The following is an 18,269-nucleotide window of genomic DNA, read 5'->3' on the forward strand; positions in this document are numbered from 1 at the left end:
GCATTGAAATTATTTCGAACACATTACATTTAATAAATAATAATGCTCTTACAAAGTTTTAAATATTTTATTATTGGTTAAAGTGCACTTTGCACTTTCTATTGAAAACGTTTTATTATTTATTCTAGAATTCTTTTATACTTTTCTATATTCTATGAGTTATATATATTTTCTTTAATTATTGCTCACAGACCACTCTGTCCACAGTATCAAATCAATTCTATTATTCATTCCTCCTGTTTAATTATTTGATCGGGTTCAGTTCGCTAAAGTAAATTAGCTTAAAGTAGGAATTCTTGTTCGAGAAATTATTCGAGAAGAAGAATAAGTGGACATTGAAATCGATAGGCCAATACGCTTCGTAGTTTAAGGTGTAATTGGCCGAGAATTCGTTTCCTCGTCGATAACAAGTATATCCATTAACTGCATTATTATCGAGATGGTGATCCTCTGTCTGTGAAATACAGAATTTTAAAATAATTCTCGTGGATATTAATACTTTCTGCTGTCGTGTACAGTTCTGGAAACTTTATCTAACGAGCAATAATAATCTGTACAAAGACAAAAATCACGAGTTTCACTTCAAGCTTTTTCACGCGTAATAAACCGCACAATCGAAACGGAATAAGCTACAAATACGCGAACTTATAAATATGTAAATTACGGTACATTCGGGAAACATTATTTTTATCGGAGAGTGACAGAGGCGTTCAGGTCACGTTGAATAAAACGACCCGGAAGCTGTGGTGTACATACAACGGTTCAAATTTATTTTCGCGTAAATTTCGCCTACTCTTGTACCGAAATACCTGCGCAGCCGCAAACGATCATCATCGGAAAAGTGATAGTGTTGCGGTTTGGTCTGACGCGATATACGCGTACGTACTATAGACTACCAGGCTACATAGTACGAGACTCGTGCAGGATCAATGGACAACGATGAATATTTTAACCATTTTCAAAGAACGTTCCAAAAAAAAAAAAAAATTTGGACAAATTTTATCAAACTGGTTTATTTAAAATCGTACAATTTTTAAAGGAAAGATTCTTCTAAGAACGTGTCGGATGAATTTTGAATAGATTTTTAAGAATATTTAAGCTTGGTTTTTTCTTGTTGGTGAAATAATAAAAATGCTCTTCAAAGCATCAGCTCGTAGAATATGCATTTTGTTAAATAGAGAAGGAAGGGGTAACGAACAGAAAACAGTTTTACCTTATCGTTCGCGAAACGAATTTTTCACTTTTCCACAATCTGCATAGTAATAGCAATTTGACTGTTCAACGCGAGCGTGAATGAACGACCTGGCGGTACTATTAAACTTCCTGTACTCCTTCGACACTTTTTTCGTCGTTAATTTAATCAACGAGGGGAAACCGCGTGTTTCACAAACAGCTCGCGATACCTGAAAAATAATTATCTGGACGAATGATCTCTCACGCTAAGCCCATCCGTGTTCACTCTAATCTCCATCTAATCTAAGCACGTAAGCCTTTATTACACATGCAACACGATGCAGTTCATCGTTGGAATGGTTCTTTTCGGAGATCCAACGGTTTTCGTGAGGATAAAACTGCCATTAAATGGAAAGGTATTTTCGTACTTGTGTTCGTTATCGATCTGCTAGAAAAGATGAGCAAAACTTCAATTCTAACAAGGGGTGACTATTAAAAGCATCGCGTCGTGATCTATTCGTGGCGATTGTACACATGAAATTTTTTTTTATTCGTTATGAAATATTTCAGTCCAAAATTCACATTGTAACTTTCCTTCAACGAGCAGTATACAAACAGTTGTTTCATCTTGTATTCCGTATTCGAATTTTGTGTCTATATTAGAAATTTTGCTCGTCTTTGTCTGCAAGTTACATGGTTGACGTATTTTTTTATCTACATATTTCGTGGTTCGTAAACGACGTGATTCTCGCTTCTTCGTATAAAAGGTACAACTATATTCAGCGGGAAGACCGAAGCCTGAAAGATAACATTTATGTAAATGCGGCGCACTCCTACGGGCTGTTTCGAGGCAGACAAAATTTACCAAAAAAAATGAGGTCCTTGCGCGGAAAGCGAGGCAACTTTAAAGATCAACATTTTTCAAGCATGCTCTTTCACGTGGTCGAGTTTAAGCATTTTGAGTACTTTTAGAATGTAATAAACTGGTCTGAATAATTAGAGCGTCGGCTATTCGCGTGGTATGATACAGTTTTTTGCAACACACTATTTTGTAACGCGAGTTTAATATCAATTTCGAGTTACCTATAAGTTGTTAATAGTTTTTATTTTCAATCACATATGCGACGCTCTTCAGTGACGAAATAACCTGATACCGCGTAGTCAAAAATTCACGCTTCAAAAGTAACACGTATGTAAAAGTAACACGAAAATATGGAATCAAATTTTTTATCCACGCGAGGCTTTGTTTTCGAGAAACAAAAAAAAAAATGATTTCGAAAATTCATGGAGCACGCGTGTGATTGAGCTCGACTTGGCTGACGTGTGTGCTCGCAACTCGTTTGTTCCAGTTGCGTTGGTGTTTGTAAATATTGACAGTGACATGGTATTATTCGGTTCAGCTGATTCTAACAATTTTAGTTGGAAAACAGTACAATCGACGGATAACAAAAATATCATATCTCCATCAGTGTTTACAAACACCAATCCAAGTAGAAATATTGAGCAATGGACAGACACGTTAGCCAATAGACTCGATCGCACGCATAGCCAGCGAGTTTTCCAAACTCGATTTTATCGAAAATCTATGAACAAATTTTATCGTATATTTTCAATTTTACTTTATACGAGGAATCACACTCTTTTGTACACATTTTACGTAATTTCAATAACTTTTATCATACAACCCAAATTTCTGAAGAGGACCTAACGAACTCGTCGCGAGGTTACACCAATTGAGTTTCTCAATTAGTAGTCCTCAGAAAGAGCTCTCAGAAAAAGTCTTTAAAATTCGTTTAAATTAGCCAGCCCAAGATTTTCTCGCCCGTTCCATTGACCACTTTCCAGTACACTGTGTACGCGCGTACGTTCATTGTAAATATGCAGAGTACATAGGTACGCGCGAATGTAAATTAGAGTTAACCACGTCCGACTCTTTTTGTTCGGCCGTCTGCGTGAAAGAGCCAATTCGTTGGTGCTGCTTGCCTGCTTCCAGCCCCTGCTTCTGCTGTTTGTGGTATAGATCGGCTTTACCTTGTCAGTAACGAACTGCAGCATTTCGTGTTCTGTGTTTCGTGTTTCGCATTTTACGTCGGTCCTCGTCCTGGCCGTGGTGGAGGCGTACGTAGGAATCAGTGGTTTCGTAAATATTGCCATTAAAATTTGTACAAGACCGATGCAAAGCCTTACCTCGTGAATTCTGTTTGCGTACCGTAGCGCGGGAACCGGAATTTTATTCCCTCTGGAAACGTCGTTCGACTAACCTTTGATTATGGTTGCGCGACAACGTTTATAATAAAAATATCGTTATTGGAGAATTTCGGTCAGAAATAAGGATTTTATTCTTGAAATAGCGGGTACTTATTTCGATAAATATTTAATGGTCTATCTTTTCTATAAAATGGCGAGGTATCGCTTCGATAATGTACCAGTTTAGAAAAAGAAATATATATCTGGAGAAATGATGCTTCACGTTTGTTACGTAAAAAAATGTTGTGTTGCTTAGTCTGTCTATGTCTTGGTCTTTTTTTTTTTTTTTTTATTGCTTTAGAGACCTTACGTCGTTCCTTTGCATTTACGTTTCCGCGGAAATATTCCCCGTAAACAGTTGCATAACGCTGGACTTGACTCGTGACGTCCTCTACTCCTTCAGTTTTTGTTTTATTTCCTAACGTTTCTAACGTGCACAGAGTGATGGCGTTTCGCGTGGTATTATATTTGTCGACACACGACACATTTCACCGTGTAATTTATTTGTAGTTAGACCGTACGCTACAATTTAAATAATTTCACGGGCATAACGCACAGCCACCACCGGTTATGTACAACATACGTCGCGCTTTACGTTTTACATTTAACTATATTTTTCCCTCCGTGCTCGTTTTACGAATTGCGTAATCTACCGTCGCAGAACACGCGCGAAACTTGTTTCGAGCGACTTATTGTTAGCTACGTTTTGTTCCGATTTGCGTTTCTACGTTTGAACATTAACTTGCGCCGCGATAACATTTTCGAAAAGACAATGTACAATCGTGCTATCGTTACGAATCTCAATCTTCATATTTTTTAGTCTCTGTTACATTATCCGAATCGACTATAGGTACAGTCAAATATTTTATTGTCCCGCGTTACCACTTGTTTACTACCACAGTCGAAGTACTCGTCGTTCACGAGATGTAAGAAATCAATGGGAAGTTTAATGACCTTCGTAACGGGTATTTCACGACGACAATTCTGTCGATCACTTTGAGAATCAACGTCGCCCGGTAAAACCACCGTAGCACGGGGCCATTATGCTGTTTACGTCGTTCCCGTTTAAATCCGTCCGCGTCGATGATAATTATTAATTTACGGTCGCGCTCAACGACGGTAACCGTATCAACGACGAATCGTCATATCAACATCGATGATTCGAAACGATTTTAACGTCGCGGCCGAAGTTTAGGCTTCCGTTTCTCCACGGATTACCATTACAAACATTTTATCGTCGTTTGAACCGCCTCGTTGTGTCGCCACGGAACACGAAAGCGACGAATCTGATCGATGGTGTGCATCGTCCGTGAATGCATACGCCAATGGAATATGGAAAATTAACAATTTCTCGGTACGCGTATTGCCGAGTTGCGTCGAACGCCATTTGCGAGCAATAATTTGAATAATACTCGCGTATTACAGCTTTTCGTTTGATCAAAACATGACGCATCGGTCCGACCGCGGCTATCCGCTATCCGTTGGAAATTATCGAGCCCGAACGACAAACCGGTGTTTATCCGACGTTTATATCTTTAATAAACCCCAACGTTCGTTTAATGCTGGTCGTTACTTTTAATTTCGTTAATCATTTTATGTGATACGCTAGCAGTGACGGATATGGATTTATGGGGGCTCGAGGATTATTTATTTGTAGGGCAATTTGTCGCGGTTATATTCTCCGATTATGCAGCACTGGTAGTTAAGGCTTGTAATTTTTAAATCTGATACTTATAGAATTTATTTTTTTTTATGTAAAATTTCAGCCGCGACTAGTTCCACATACGTAAATATTACCGTGTCGTCACTTTCACAATATTTACAAATGGTTTCGTTTTTAAAGTAATTTCTTTCCAATTTCTTTTGCTCGTTCAACAACATACTCGATGTAACAAATGCGATGAGTTACTTCCACGATTTCCATTATTCAACAGTACACGTATTCATACACGTGTATTATGTCTGACCACCAACGTTTAAACAATCTACGAACCTTCCTAATAAAATTATTTCAGGTTCGTAGTCCTTAACCCTCTTTCTATTGAAGAGGACCCAAAAACAAAGGGTTGAAAACGTTTTTTTCACCCTAATTACAGTCCTGCGGTCCCAGAGACCGCGCTATTATTACCTTTTCACCCTCCTCGAAGTCATTTAACTTTAACGAGCTGCACTTTTCAGTACCTTTCTAAATCCCGGTCGGTTTTCTGTACATAAAATAGTAAAGTACTCGTTGCAAAGACATTTTCCACGTGACTTTTGTACACGGAGGTACCACATTGTGTTCACGCACAAAATTATCCGCGACCGTAGTTAAGGGTTAATAAATACAACGATGTAGCTAAAGAAAATTTCCTACATGCGGAATTTTTGTTCAGAAACTGCACTTCCAGATAAATATAAATATAGATGATAATTACTGTAGATGAAAATTTCAGTTTTTACATCAGATAAAATCCATTCAATCGTCACCTAAAATAACAATTATTAACCATCATCAATCAGTCACAGACACAAAAACACCACAGACCCAACACACAAATCTCCAACAAAATCATCGTCCCACAGCGTAAGACAGCGAACAAAGGACCCGACGCGAAAGAATTTCTAACGATTGCGCGTCATTGTTGATACACAAAGGCTCCTTCCGGGACCTCCGACGTCCCTCTGTCCATAACGTCATCCAAGAGTTCGCCTTTGACCAGCCTATTAGGCAACTTCTGGTGAACACGATCGAACGTCAACGAGGAGAAACGCCAGCCCAGATAAGGGCAGCAGAAGCGACTGGGTAGTCAGTTTTGCGACGCGAGGGTACGCGAGTCGAAAGTTCGCTCGGTGGAAACGACCGATAAAGCGGACACGTGACGAGGTTTCTGTCCGTTAATACAAAACAACGCACCCCCTCGTCCCACTCCCACTTGCAGAGCCTCGCGACAGTTGTTCGATCGACGTCGAAAAATAACGATTAATTTCGTACAACTTCATCGCCATTTTCGCTGTTACAGGCATGCTATGCGTCAGGAGACCGGAAACAGAGGTCCCCACGGAAGATGACAGGGTTAAGTAGATAAAAGGAGTAGCTGGTTCCATCGACGGACGATTCATCGCGTTTCCCATGCAGTGCACGATGCTCTGCCATCGCGCCCTTGTCGTTCTCTTTGCTGTCAACGTGCCAATCGGTAAGTAGAGGAAAACCAACGGATCCGTTCGCCTCTGGTGTTTCGGCCTTTTTACCTCTTACTCCGTTTCTACCGGGTATCGACTGCCGTTGGTGGATTTGTCTCTTTCGCTACGGTAGCGAATAATTAACGTTCCTTCGCGGTGACTTGTAATTGGGTGGGTCTTTGGATATTTTTTTTGGGTTTTATTTTTTTTTTTTTTTTTTAGTTCACTCGTTTCGTTATAGGGCTGCCAATGTTTGGAGGATTTTATTCGGATGACAGGGGACGAATTAACAGTCTTCGTTGGAGTCTGTTTGCAATGTGTTTCTAGTAAATTGTTACTTATGCGACATTCGGTCCTTTCAATTTAATCTGATTGGATTACAACGTGTTTATCGGACAACGTGTTACTAAAGAATATTTAATTAGACCACAGTAATGATACAATTTTATGTAACACAAATTCAACGCTGCAAGTCGTCAAATTTCATATAATATAAATTTTACTGCACCAAATAAAGGCAATAGTCGTTCTGGACACTGATACGCGCAATCCCCTAAAAAAAAAAAAAGGAACGCAGCAATGAATTTTGTGTTCATTTTTGTAGCACGACCGCAACCGTAACAATGCGAAACGTGTAAAAAGCGAATATGGCTGCTTCGATTTTATACAAAAAGAAACGATCAGGACGAATCGAGAAAACGAATTGACGACTCCAGCGTGACAATTACTAGCTTTGTACACGGGCACAATGGAAAACGTTATTAGAACGAAACAATCGAACTAAACGTAATTGCTAACTTTTATGGATTTCGAAGGGGTAATATGCATCTCTATTTGCGTTTCATCGACACTGTACAACATTTAAATAGCCTGCCCGATAAAAGACAAAGGTCTTTTGTTCCTGTGAAATAGTAAAACGGTCCACGTATCTACGCGCGTGTTGTTCCATCAAAATCGATATCGGCGATTTTATGCTTTTGAGCTCGTTGTAGGCGAAAAATGCCGAATGTTCTCCGAAAAGAGTTCTCATTGATCGTTTGGATTCAATTGACTTCTCATCGAAAACGACACGAATTCTTCCTATACGTTCCCGAAAATAACTTTCTTCTTAGCGATATTCCCAAAACAAATGATATTAGAACAGACCAAAATAAATGTCGTTTATGCTATCAACTTAAGACAGTTGATATGCATCAACTTAATAAAAAAAAAAAAAAAAAAAACATAATTTGAAGAGGCACCCAAATTCTTAAGTTTCTCCTATGCAAAATTAAATTCACTCAACTTCTCCGAGCCTGCAAAAAGTATACCGAAATTACATTCCGTGTTTCCGAATTAATTTTCGTTCAAAGAATCACCTTCTCCTTGATTGCATTTCTAAACAAACGGTACTAGAAAACAAACATACTAGAACGCCGAACTGGATGTCGTTCGTATGATACTACCAATTTAAAACGCGAAAGAACGACGTATCGTATTCGCCAACCTGACGGCGACGACATGGTTCGGTCGATGGTCAGATTCGCGCTGGTTATACCCGCCGCGATATTGGAACGCGATCGGTCGAGCGTTTCCTGGTGCAAAAGCAGTTAGCTCCCTAATTTCGCAGATCGCCGGGACCCGAATTGGATATCAGTTCGGATCGCGGTTCGTGGATTGCGATCGACACAGTGGGTATGGCAAAGTCCGTTGTGCGCTGACGTCCGATGCAGATGCAACGGAGAGGAGCGGTGCCAAATAGGGAACGAAGAGGAAACGGGTTAGACGGATATATAACGGATACGATGGGCGGCTGGGAGCCGGCAGTCGACGTCCCTCCGGTCAACTTCTGGCCCTGATGTTTATTCGGTGAAAGCGAGTAGAAGCGGCGACGACGACTGGGCTTGTCGTTCGCGAATTAATTTACCGTTTCCTGGGGATGGGCTGGCAGAAGTGGGGGACGGGGGGAAGCAGGTTTGAACCTTCGTCTCTTCGCCGGAGACGTAGAGGACCTGCTGGAGAGATCCCGCGGGCGTATACCTCGATCCCATTTCCAACGGGAATTCCAGCCATGAACTGATCGGTTCGGAATTACGACCGGGCTCTTCTTGGCCGGTTTAGTCTTTTTTAGGCGAAAATCGATAGGCGAGGATGGACGTTACTCGGTTAATTTTATATGACGTTATGTAACTTGGGGGCGTTATGTAAAAAAAAAAAAAAAAAAGGTTATAAGCTTATCCCTTGAGCAATTGCAATCAATTTGACATTTCGCAGTTCGCAGCGAATGGGTTAAATAATTTTTCCCCAGTTTCTTCGTCTCCCCATAGACCACGAGAGGTGGCTCCTATGCGCTGGAACACGCACCGACTAATGAGAAAAAAAGACCTAATTAACGTCTCCGTTTCCAGCGTGCGCGAGTGAGCGTGCCATCGAGCACTGACCGCCGTAAATCAGTCGGTTTGACTGATTGGTACGGGAATAATTAAACAAGTTTGCGGTAACCGACTCTCATCTGTTCGCATCTCGGCTCCGTGGTGTGACGGGCCCGCGCCTGGTTGATAGAAAAATAATTAAATAAGTTTCGTCGTCGACGTCGAGCACGTTGGCACCGCGCCAAACCTGTTCTCGAATAGAGTTAGGGTCGATTTGGTTATGCTGATATCTCCACGGAACGTTCCATGCCGGGACAAAGCGTGTCGAGAATGCGCGCTTCGGATATGCAGGTTTCATAAGCGAAGCGTGTGTCTAAGTATGTTGTACGGTTAGTTTCGGTTACTTCGAGTTTTGTTCTTTAATTTTCGGTGTCGTTGAACGCCGATTGATATTCGTGAGATGTAGTTAGGATTTTTGGTGCGGTTAAAGAGTCACTCTTAATCCGATTACCGCTGAAAGTTTCTATATTTTTATTCGTAAAATTAAGAGAAATCCAACGACGAGAGTCTATACAAAACACTATCACATAAATCTCGCACAAGTCGGAAAAATGTGAAATTTTTGTTACATTTGATTAAAAATAAAAACGGTATCCAATGATAATAATGTAACATTGTTCCACATTTGTTCAAGAAGGCGAGAACTTGTTAGCTCGTCGTTGATAAGAAAAATTAGCAGCTGTAATTACAACATAATTAGGAATAAAAATATTGGAAACATAACTACAATACACGCTATAGACGATAAGGATGTCATTAGCGTCACGAGGAAGGGGGATAATGTTACTTGAAAGCTAGATTTTTAATTAGTTCTGTTCGGTGATAACGAAAGCTCGTATTCCTTTTATCCTTTGAAAGTTCGACTATATAAAAGTTAATTAGTTAATCTTCTATAAACTCAGGAAAGTAGGAAGACGTAAAAGTCATGTTTCGTCACTCATTCAGGATTCGATTTGAATTATGCTAAATCGTAGAGAATAAACTAACAGTTTCCCAATAAAAATTACATTTAACGATATCACAAGCAGAGCTCAAATTTTGAGTGCTGCAAGTGTTCCAGAATAATACATTTAATTTCGGAATGACAATTTTCGTTCGTGAAAATATGTTATTATATTTACGTTTATTATATTATAATTTATTAACACAGAGTTACCTAACAGTTATCGAATAATTGCGCATATCCTGGCCTTTATCAGAATATAATATAATTCCCTTCTGCGCAGCATTAGAAACTAATCCCAAATGCTCTGTTTCGTGTTCCATGACAGTACTAATAAATGTAATGCAACGTTAGATTAATTGAAAATTCGGTTATATACGTGTATACAACATCCAGTATGAAGCATCTTACGTCAACATCGTGTCGCAATCAGTGTTAGGACTGTTGAATTTATGGCCGACCGAATCCACAAATTACTACTGCGAGTACTTGAACTGAATGTAATATTCACTTGTAAACATAGACATGGGTTCTTATGTCACAAGACATTAGCTAACGGTAATACTAGCTAATATGTTTCATCGAAGAGGTGCAGGATCGGCATATATTATTCATTTAATTACAGTGTACACGTAACTAGTATCGTTAATTATTAAAAAATATATGAAATGTACACAATGAAAAAGAATTAATTCTTTTTTTTTTTTTCAAGTATATGCTTAATCTGAAGTTGAAGTAATTACTGTTCTCCTTTCACTTAATTCCGTGAAAAGTGATAAGTGTCTTGTTATAATAAAACGTTCCCCATCCCTGATCTACCATCACTGGACTAATATTTATCGGGCCAGCGTCACCTACAGACGATAAGCTGTACTCGCGTGGCAAGAGGGATGTTACTCTCGCCTAGACATTCGAAGCTACAAGATCTATTGAAGCTTCGCTACAGATTTGAGTCTCGCTCAATAGAGAGAAAGAGGGAATGGGAAGGAGACGAACGTGGGAGGTGATACAGTAGGTGAACAGAGGGGGAGAGAGAGAGAGAGAGAGAGAGAGAGAGAGAGAGAGAGAGAGAGAGAGAGGAGTAGAAATTGAGAGTCTTATCTCTCGGCCAGCAGATAAGATTGTTTGTCCATACTACGGATCACCAACAGAGACTCGTCGATTGTTCCACCAGCTTCTTCTCGTTCCTTCTTTCTCTCGCTTCCTTATCTGAAAACAACGACCTTTCCGGCCAAATTGGTTGGCTCGGCTCGAAGTCTAGTAAAACGTGATTAATCGCTCGGTTCCTTTCGCGGGATGTATCCACCTTGAAGCACCGGAACACCAACACTCGCCGACGCTATCACGGCCACCACCAACCCTCTCGTGGCTCCCTGCAGGCTAGGTATATAGTGATAATCGGATAACTGCGGTCCAGAACTCAATTGGGTTTCAGCTCGAAGGGTCAGTCCCGCGCATTGCTTTCCCCGTGGCGAGGGAGAAGAAAGGGGTGGGAAAATTCGAGGGGTAAAAAGTAGCTGGCGAAAGTGCACGTTCGTTAGGCTAGCCCGGATCCCGTTCTCTCTAAGTATCCGACGCATCTGCAAGTTTTACTTCTTGCTGGCGAGAACCATCGCCTTGATCGCTCGTTGAGAACGCAACGAACGATCTCTAACCCCTCGCCGGAACCGATTCAAGTTACAAGCGCGGCTTTCTCTCGCCTGGCTAGCGCGTTACAGCTCTCGGAGATCCGAGAACCGGGCACGAACTTCGGCAATCAATTCGCTTCAGGTTTTAAATAAAAATCGGAAACCAATATTCGAGGCGATCATCGGCTGATCCGCGCGGGTTATGGGGCTAGGGGTGGCTAGAGATGGAGGGGGATGTTCGTTTTAATTTTTTTTTTTTTTTTTTTTTTTTTTTTGCGGAAGTTTGCCCTTCTTGTCTGAGTTTGGCATTAACCTAGTTTGACAGTTATTGATATTTAAATTTTATTCTCCAGTAGCATTGAAAGGTTTACAATATTTTCCGTATTTTTACATGTGCAAAAATTAAATTTCGGTAAATATGAATTTTATTATATTTCAATAACCGTTGGAAATCTGGTTGTTCAATTGATCGTTCACTTTTAAATTTTGATATATTTTTTTATTTGATTTTGTCTTTAGCAAACGCGTACTTAATCGAAACAAATCCACGTAACGTTTTAAAAACATGTAATTTCTGTCACTGGAAAAATAATTCAATTTAATCGAGTGTTCGCCATTCCAGCCGTTTTAATTAAACGGAATATCATAATTAGAACAAAAAAGAATGTCTGAAACAAGATGTTAACGGTATTCTTTAAACAACGTACTTGTTATCGTCGTGCCGACCCGTAATTTTTAGCAGCAGATTTCTTCGCTAATTTAAATAACAAACGGGCGGGTCATTATTATGAGAAAATATTTCACGCACACGTCATGCCACCAGCGTTCCGGTATAAAAATAAATCCGAATGGTCGTGGCCAATTTACTGTGTGCGCGAGCTTGTCGCCACCATCGAGACAATCTTATTATATAACAAATGTATTCGGAGTCGACATAGTGAATATTCATTCTCACGCACTATTCCGCGTAATTGTGTTCAGTGGTAGTAGTAACAATTGCTTTGACAATTTAAAAGGAAAAACTATAGCGCGAACAGGGTGGTCCAAACGATAGAGTCGATGGATCTGATTCGTATTTGAAGAGGCTTGTCAAAAACACTGTTCGTTCGTCAAACTTCTAACGGTAACTCGTATTTTAATAGTTTCAGAAGACGAATGATTAAACTTGGACGTGGCGTAGTAATAAATCCATGGAACGATTATTATTAATTATTAAATACAGCTGCCACGCGTGAAGGGGGGTTGTTTGTACTAACACGTAGCAAGCTTCCAATTACTTTTGCTTTAATTAAAGGGATGAAAGGTCTGTTCGATCTTAACCATGAAATCACTTTCTAACGAAATCGCGAGAAATTCTACATATTAAAAACTGAATGAACAATGAGTTTTTTGAATGAATTTCTTACTAAATTTTATATACCGTTACATGAAAGCTACGTCTGTATTTATGCATGATATTTACTCGAATTTCTATTGTAAAGGGTACTTCAAAAGACCCTGTACATTATTCAATTTCTCAACTTCTTGTTCTATGGAGTTAATCGATCTCTGCAACGAACGGCTCGTATATTTTATAAAGGTCTTCACTTTGAGAGAACGCAAAGAAAAAAAATGGATATTTTGAAAAGCTCTAGACTGGAACACCTCTTTAAACGAGCAATACGAGCGCTCGCGAAGGATCTGGGTAACGCGATGCAAACAGACGCTGCACGGTGCCTTGGGTACCCCGAACGCGACGCGGGGGACGTGTGCAACGGTGGATTTCAAGTCCGTGACAGAACATAGGGAGAGTTCGATTTGATCGCATTGCATTGCGAGCGCGCGCTTCCTTGTATCGGTCGTGGCGAGATTCGAAAGTAGATTGGGAAGAGCCGAGGCAAGCGTGCGGCAGACAGGCGAGGTAATACATACAATCTCCCTTGTTGTCTGGCATCGAGCTGGTGCTCCGCGAGAGAGACAGAGGTGAACCGGAAGAGGTGAGCGGAACGGAACGGAACGGGTTCGAGCCAGACGGGCTGGCCAAGGAAAGAAAGAGACGAAAACGTTGGAGCTTTGAAAAGTGCGGCAGCCACCGGAAGTCTTATAAACAATCCCAAGAGCGATGGGAACGGGGACCGAACTATCCCCCCGTCCTTGACGCAAAGAGGATCAATGGTGAACGGAATGCGTGTAAACAGTGAGGCAGCGTTACACCGTCGTCTGTGTGTGCGCGAGACCATCCCACCCACGGCTGACTCTTCCACTGTGTTTTCCAACCCCCGGTACACACACACGGGGGTGAGAACAGACATCGACGCCGCCAGGAACCGCGTTTAACGTTTGCCTCGAGGCGATACGTTCGAGAGTGTCAATAAGTAGGAAGTTACCGGAACGTGTTGAACCTCGGTGTCGAGGTGTCGGTTGTCACTGTTTAATCTTTCGAGGGTTACCTAGCGCACACCGAAATAATATCCTTCCCCGAGGTAATGAGATTCTACGTTTCTGTTGTTAGTCCTTCCTTTCGCGACGAGCCATTGTTCCCTAGATCACAGCGTGTCGTCTAATTCTGTAAATAGTCGAGTCTCTGGCGATAGTCGGTTGGAACGCGCGGTCAAAAAGTGAGAGTTGCGCTCGGGGGATGTTTATCGAGATCCTCTTTAAGCGATGACAAGCTTATTTTTCGCTACGATTGAATTCTGGATAAACAATAATTGAAAATGTAATAAAATGATGGCACGGAAATATCAGAATGGCGATGACAAAACAATATACGGAGCGATATTAAATCTACAACCATTTCGACAGAAATTTTCGTTACTTTTGATGTTTTGTTGAAAAATTTGAACATTCCTTTCGCGTATACCTACGAATGTAGGTATTTATTGAAAGCTTCAAACGTCACGCGTATTTCGGGGAATTTCATTTCGTTTTTCCTCTACCCATTTTATAAATAGCGATACTAATTTATTTTTATTCTTGGTTAGATGCTCCGCCATCGGAAATAATTACAAACAGAAATCGCGCCGTTACGAAATTTTATGAAAACTTTCCGTTACCGTGGACAGTAGCATTCACGAAATTGCAGAAACGTTTCGCGTGCTTGTTTAAAATAATTGCTATTTTTATTTGGTTAAATCTATCCGTTTCAACGTACCAAATTAAAAACATTTTTCAATAAGAACTAACAATTGCATCTTAATCCAAAGCAGTTTTTCTAAGCATTTTTGAGTCGATCGATTGTTGTCTACTAGACTTGTGATATTGAAAATTATTTACAGTAATTATTTAACAAATTTGTTAGGTATATAATTTATTCAGAGTTGTAGTAACAAGTGTTAAATTATATTCTTACCAATTACAAAATAATATAAAATATACACGGACCTTTGCAATTTAAATGCGCGTTGATATGTACTTGAATAATTTTATGAACTTCGCTTTATTTATGAGCTTCCATTTCGTTGATGGCGTTTCTGTTTGAGAACATTTTCGGGAATATGTGTATTTATTCACACAACTGATTCATTTGATTATATTCAGACATGCCAAGTGCACTCTGAATATAGAAACACTGAAAACCATTCAATATTTAAAATTTCACAGTTCAAACATAGAATCGTCAAACCTTGGATGTAATCAATAATTGTACTTATTTTAATTTAAAACGCCTGAATCCTTCATATGCATATCATTATTACATTATTTCTCTGTTCTCTATTCACATAGTTTTTAATTTTCTTACAGAAAAATCAAAGTTTCTATTTCATTTTTTAGTTTCTTCGCGGCTCTTTTTCATCTGTTTTGTATCTTCCCTCTTCGTTCTAATATTTTCTGAAACTACTTTTCGGAGCTACATTTTTCCACCACTTACATTCCTTAATTTTCTTCTTCGGCGACATTTCTGTCGCGTGCGCCATTTTCTCTACTATTTTATTATCTAGCCTTTGTTTGCTCTTTACCTCGGAATCTTCACCGAAATTCACCTAAGCTTTTCATAGACTTTCGCTTCTTTGCAAAATTTTGCTACAGTAGTGACAGCTTATCGAGTTTGAAACAAATGTTTACGTTTAGCAATTTTTCGTAATACGCATTAATTTCTGACTGCCAGGCAATAATTTTGTATCGCGCCTAAATATTTTAATGGCATTCTGAAATACGCGGGTGCAAATTTAATTCCCAATATCGATAAAAATTATATTTAATCTTCACTCATACGAAAAATAGTAGATACTGGACATGTACCGTCAATCACGAGTTTGGCTCGAAGTGACTTAAGGTTACAGATGAAATTTTAATGTAGCTTCTCTATTCCAGGTGCTATGCATTGTGTGACTAAAGATAAGTCGAGGTCGCTGTAATTAAGATATTTACCAAACATATCTGACGAGTCTTATTCGGTAACGCATGCGAATTTATTATGCGCTTTTTGTTTATATTCATGATTCTCCTTGGGTAAACTAGTTATAAATATGAAACAAATTCCTGTTTTTGTGAGAGATTTCGTTTTTAAGAAAATAATTGTGCCGTTATTCACTGGACGAATCGATTAAATACACTTTTTGAAAAATCGTAAATTTAAGTGTCGAAACAGTCGGTACAGGCATAACTTTTTATATGAAATCAATTCCTTTCGACTATCATTTTCTAGTCTACGCGATCTTGATTCGCCGATCTCTCGGGAAGTACGACTCGCCATTCAAACAGCAACATTTAACAATACATAGAACGCGAAGAAAATTCGATTTCATCCCGTAGCCCGGTCTCCTTTCCTTCCCTATCGGGTCGTCTTCCAGTTCACTCCGTTCGGTTGTTCGCCATCGGGCATCCAGCGCGATTCAGAAATCGGCCCTATCGAAATATACTGGCGGGAAGATAGCCCGGGAAGACGGACACGGAGAAAATCTTTTTCAGGAAATCATATCATTTTCCCCATTGCTGTATGTATGATGCACGGGACGGCATGCACATGTTGCATTATGCATCGCGTCATAATGCAAGCCTGAGGGGCAACGCCAGATTCGTGAATTCCTTTTGCTTGTTTTGCAATATCGTCGGATGCGGTTCTCCGGGTTTCCCTTGCCGGAGGGGGGAAAACCGTTTCGTCCGTTTCCACCTACCGCGTTTTCACACGGCGGCTCCTCTGTAAATCTGCTTAACACGTGATCCGCGCCGCGGCAGCCACTTGGCAGGATGTTCACGTGCGATCGGAGAAACCGTTTCTACCTCGCTCGTTCCCTGATTATGAAATTATATCGTGCCCCTGAGAATCGACGTCTCAGGATTACGCTATGCCGGTCGCGAATCTTTCCCGACCGGGCTACCCGTCGTCGGGGTTGCGCTGACGCATCCTATTTCCGGTTATACTATCGTCCCGTTTCCACGTTCACTTGTTTAACGGCTCGGGGCATCCTTGATTCCGCGGATGAAATAGAAGTCTTCCGTTTGGAGAAGGAAATTTGATCCTCGATAATTGGAATGCATTTTACTGTTGAGCATGGAAAATTTTAGCGGATCGCGTGATTTTATCTGTTACTAGAGATACTTCTTTTTTTTTTTTTAATCAGATATTTAACGCTAGGTTTACGAAGGCTTGAAATATATACACTGTATCGTTCGTTTTTACTTGAGATTTATTTTTTTAAATTTTTGAACCACATCTATATTTTATTGCTGAATATTTTAGATACGGTACATACACTTATTTATTAAAGGAACTAATTTTGTTGGAAATAACAGCAATCGAGAGTATCTGATGGACGCTTGCATAGGAGATAGTTAGTATCGATTTTTTGCAACCACTTCGTTGCTTTACAATTTCTTTTATTTTTGTTGGAAGAGAAGCCGGCACCCTAACATCGAAAAACGTTTTACTCGTAGAATATTTTATCGCGAGTAAGAATTCCTCGAGTGTTTCGCATTTTATTTTAACTCGAAGTTACCTCTTTGAAATGTTCTTCCATGGTTGCTTAATTAAAGACGGAAACGCTTTTGAAGTATTAATTCGACGAAGACGAAGCTGATTCGATGTCAGATATTCGATCGCACCGAGAATGTCCTCGTTTGGTTTAATAGATATGCATCACTCACATTTTTCATTGATGTTTCATTACGCAATATCTACGTTATAAAAATGGTCACAGCACCGTTGAAGATAATTATTTTTGCGCCAAATCTGACAGTTGCCACCAGAATTTTCGCGGTAGTGTGTTATTCGCGATTGCTCTGATTTGAAAAATTGCCCACTGTAGGGTTAATCTGACAGTTGACATGTTGACATTTTATTTTATTTCGTAGTTAAAAGTTTGTATATTATTCGTTTCATTAGATAGATATTCAAAGATTTACGTTTCACTTGTTTCGCATTACTTACTTATTATTCTAATAGCTTCCAGAAATAGTCTTCATGAAAAAAATTGAAATGACAGTTGAATTAAAAGTTATTATTAGTATGGACGCAAACAATATTTCTAACTTAACTTAACGTAATTTTGATCGACCGTAACAATTTGAAATACGAAGGGCAACTAATCTATCACCATTCTATACACTATAGAGCAACATAAAAAAACAATTTTAAATAAAAGTTTTCACTTTTCGGTCACTTCATTTCATCGTTTCATCCTTGATCAGCCCTTCAAGGTTTTCAAACCTCTGTGCGTGGAAATACCCGGCCGCCACTGTAAACGCGTTTTACGAGGCGCGAATTGAATGAACTTAGTTTTAAAG

At 39.8% G+C, this 18,269-nt stretch overlaps 2 protein-coding genes across 6 annotated transcripts in view; one reads left to right on the forward strand and one right to left on the reverse strand.

The window, feature by feature from the left end:
• The window catches only part of LOC128887565 (uncharacterized), a 191,656-nt gene that overhangs the window by 80,728 nt on the left and 92,659 nt on the right, over positions 1-18,269 (reverse strand). The window lies entirely within an intron of this gene.
• LOC128887559 (lachesin-like) overlaps positions 1-18,269 on the forward strand; it is a 175,552-nt gene that overhangs the window by 68,859 nt on the left and 88,424 nt on the right. Inside the window, exons 1-2 of one of the 4 annotated variants that reach the window (XM_054143580.1) lie at positions 3,199-3,291; positions 6,423-6,596. In XM_054143580.1, the coding sequence (XP_053999555.1) occupies positions 6,533-6,596 (64 nt within the window). In that variant the 5' untranslated portion in view covers positions 3,199-3,291; positions 6,423-6,532. The other 3 variants (XM_054143582.1, XM_054143581.1, XM_054143579.1) reach the window with 3 other exon arrangements.

This window comes from Hylaeus anthracinus, unplaced genomic scaffold (assembly GCF_026225885.1).
Source record: "Hylaeus anthracinus isolate JK02 unplaced genomic scaffold, UHH_iyHylAnth1.0_haploid 11989, whole genome shotgun sequence".
Classification (NCBI taxonomy): domain Eukaryota; kingdom Metazoa; phylum Arthropoda; class Insecta; order Hymenoptera; family Colletidae; genus Hylaeus; species Hylaeus anthracinus.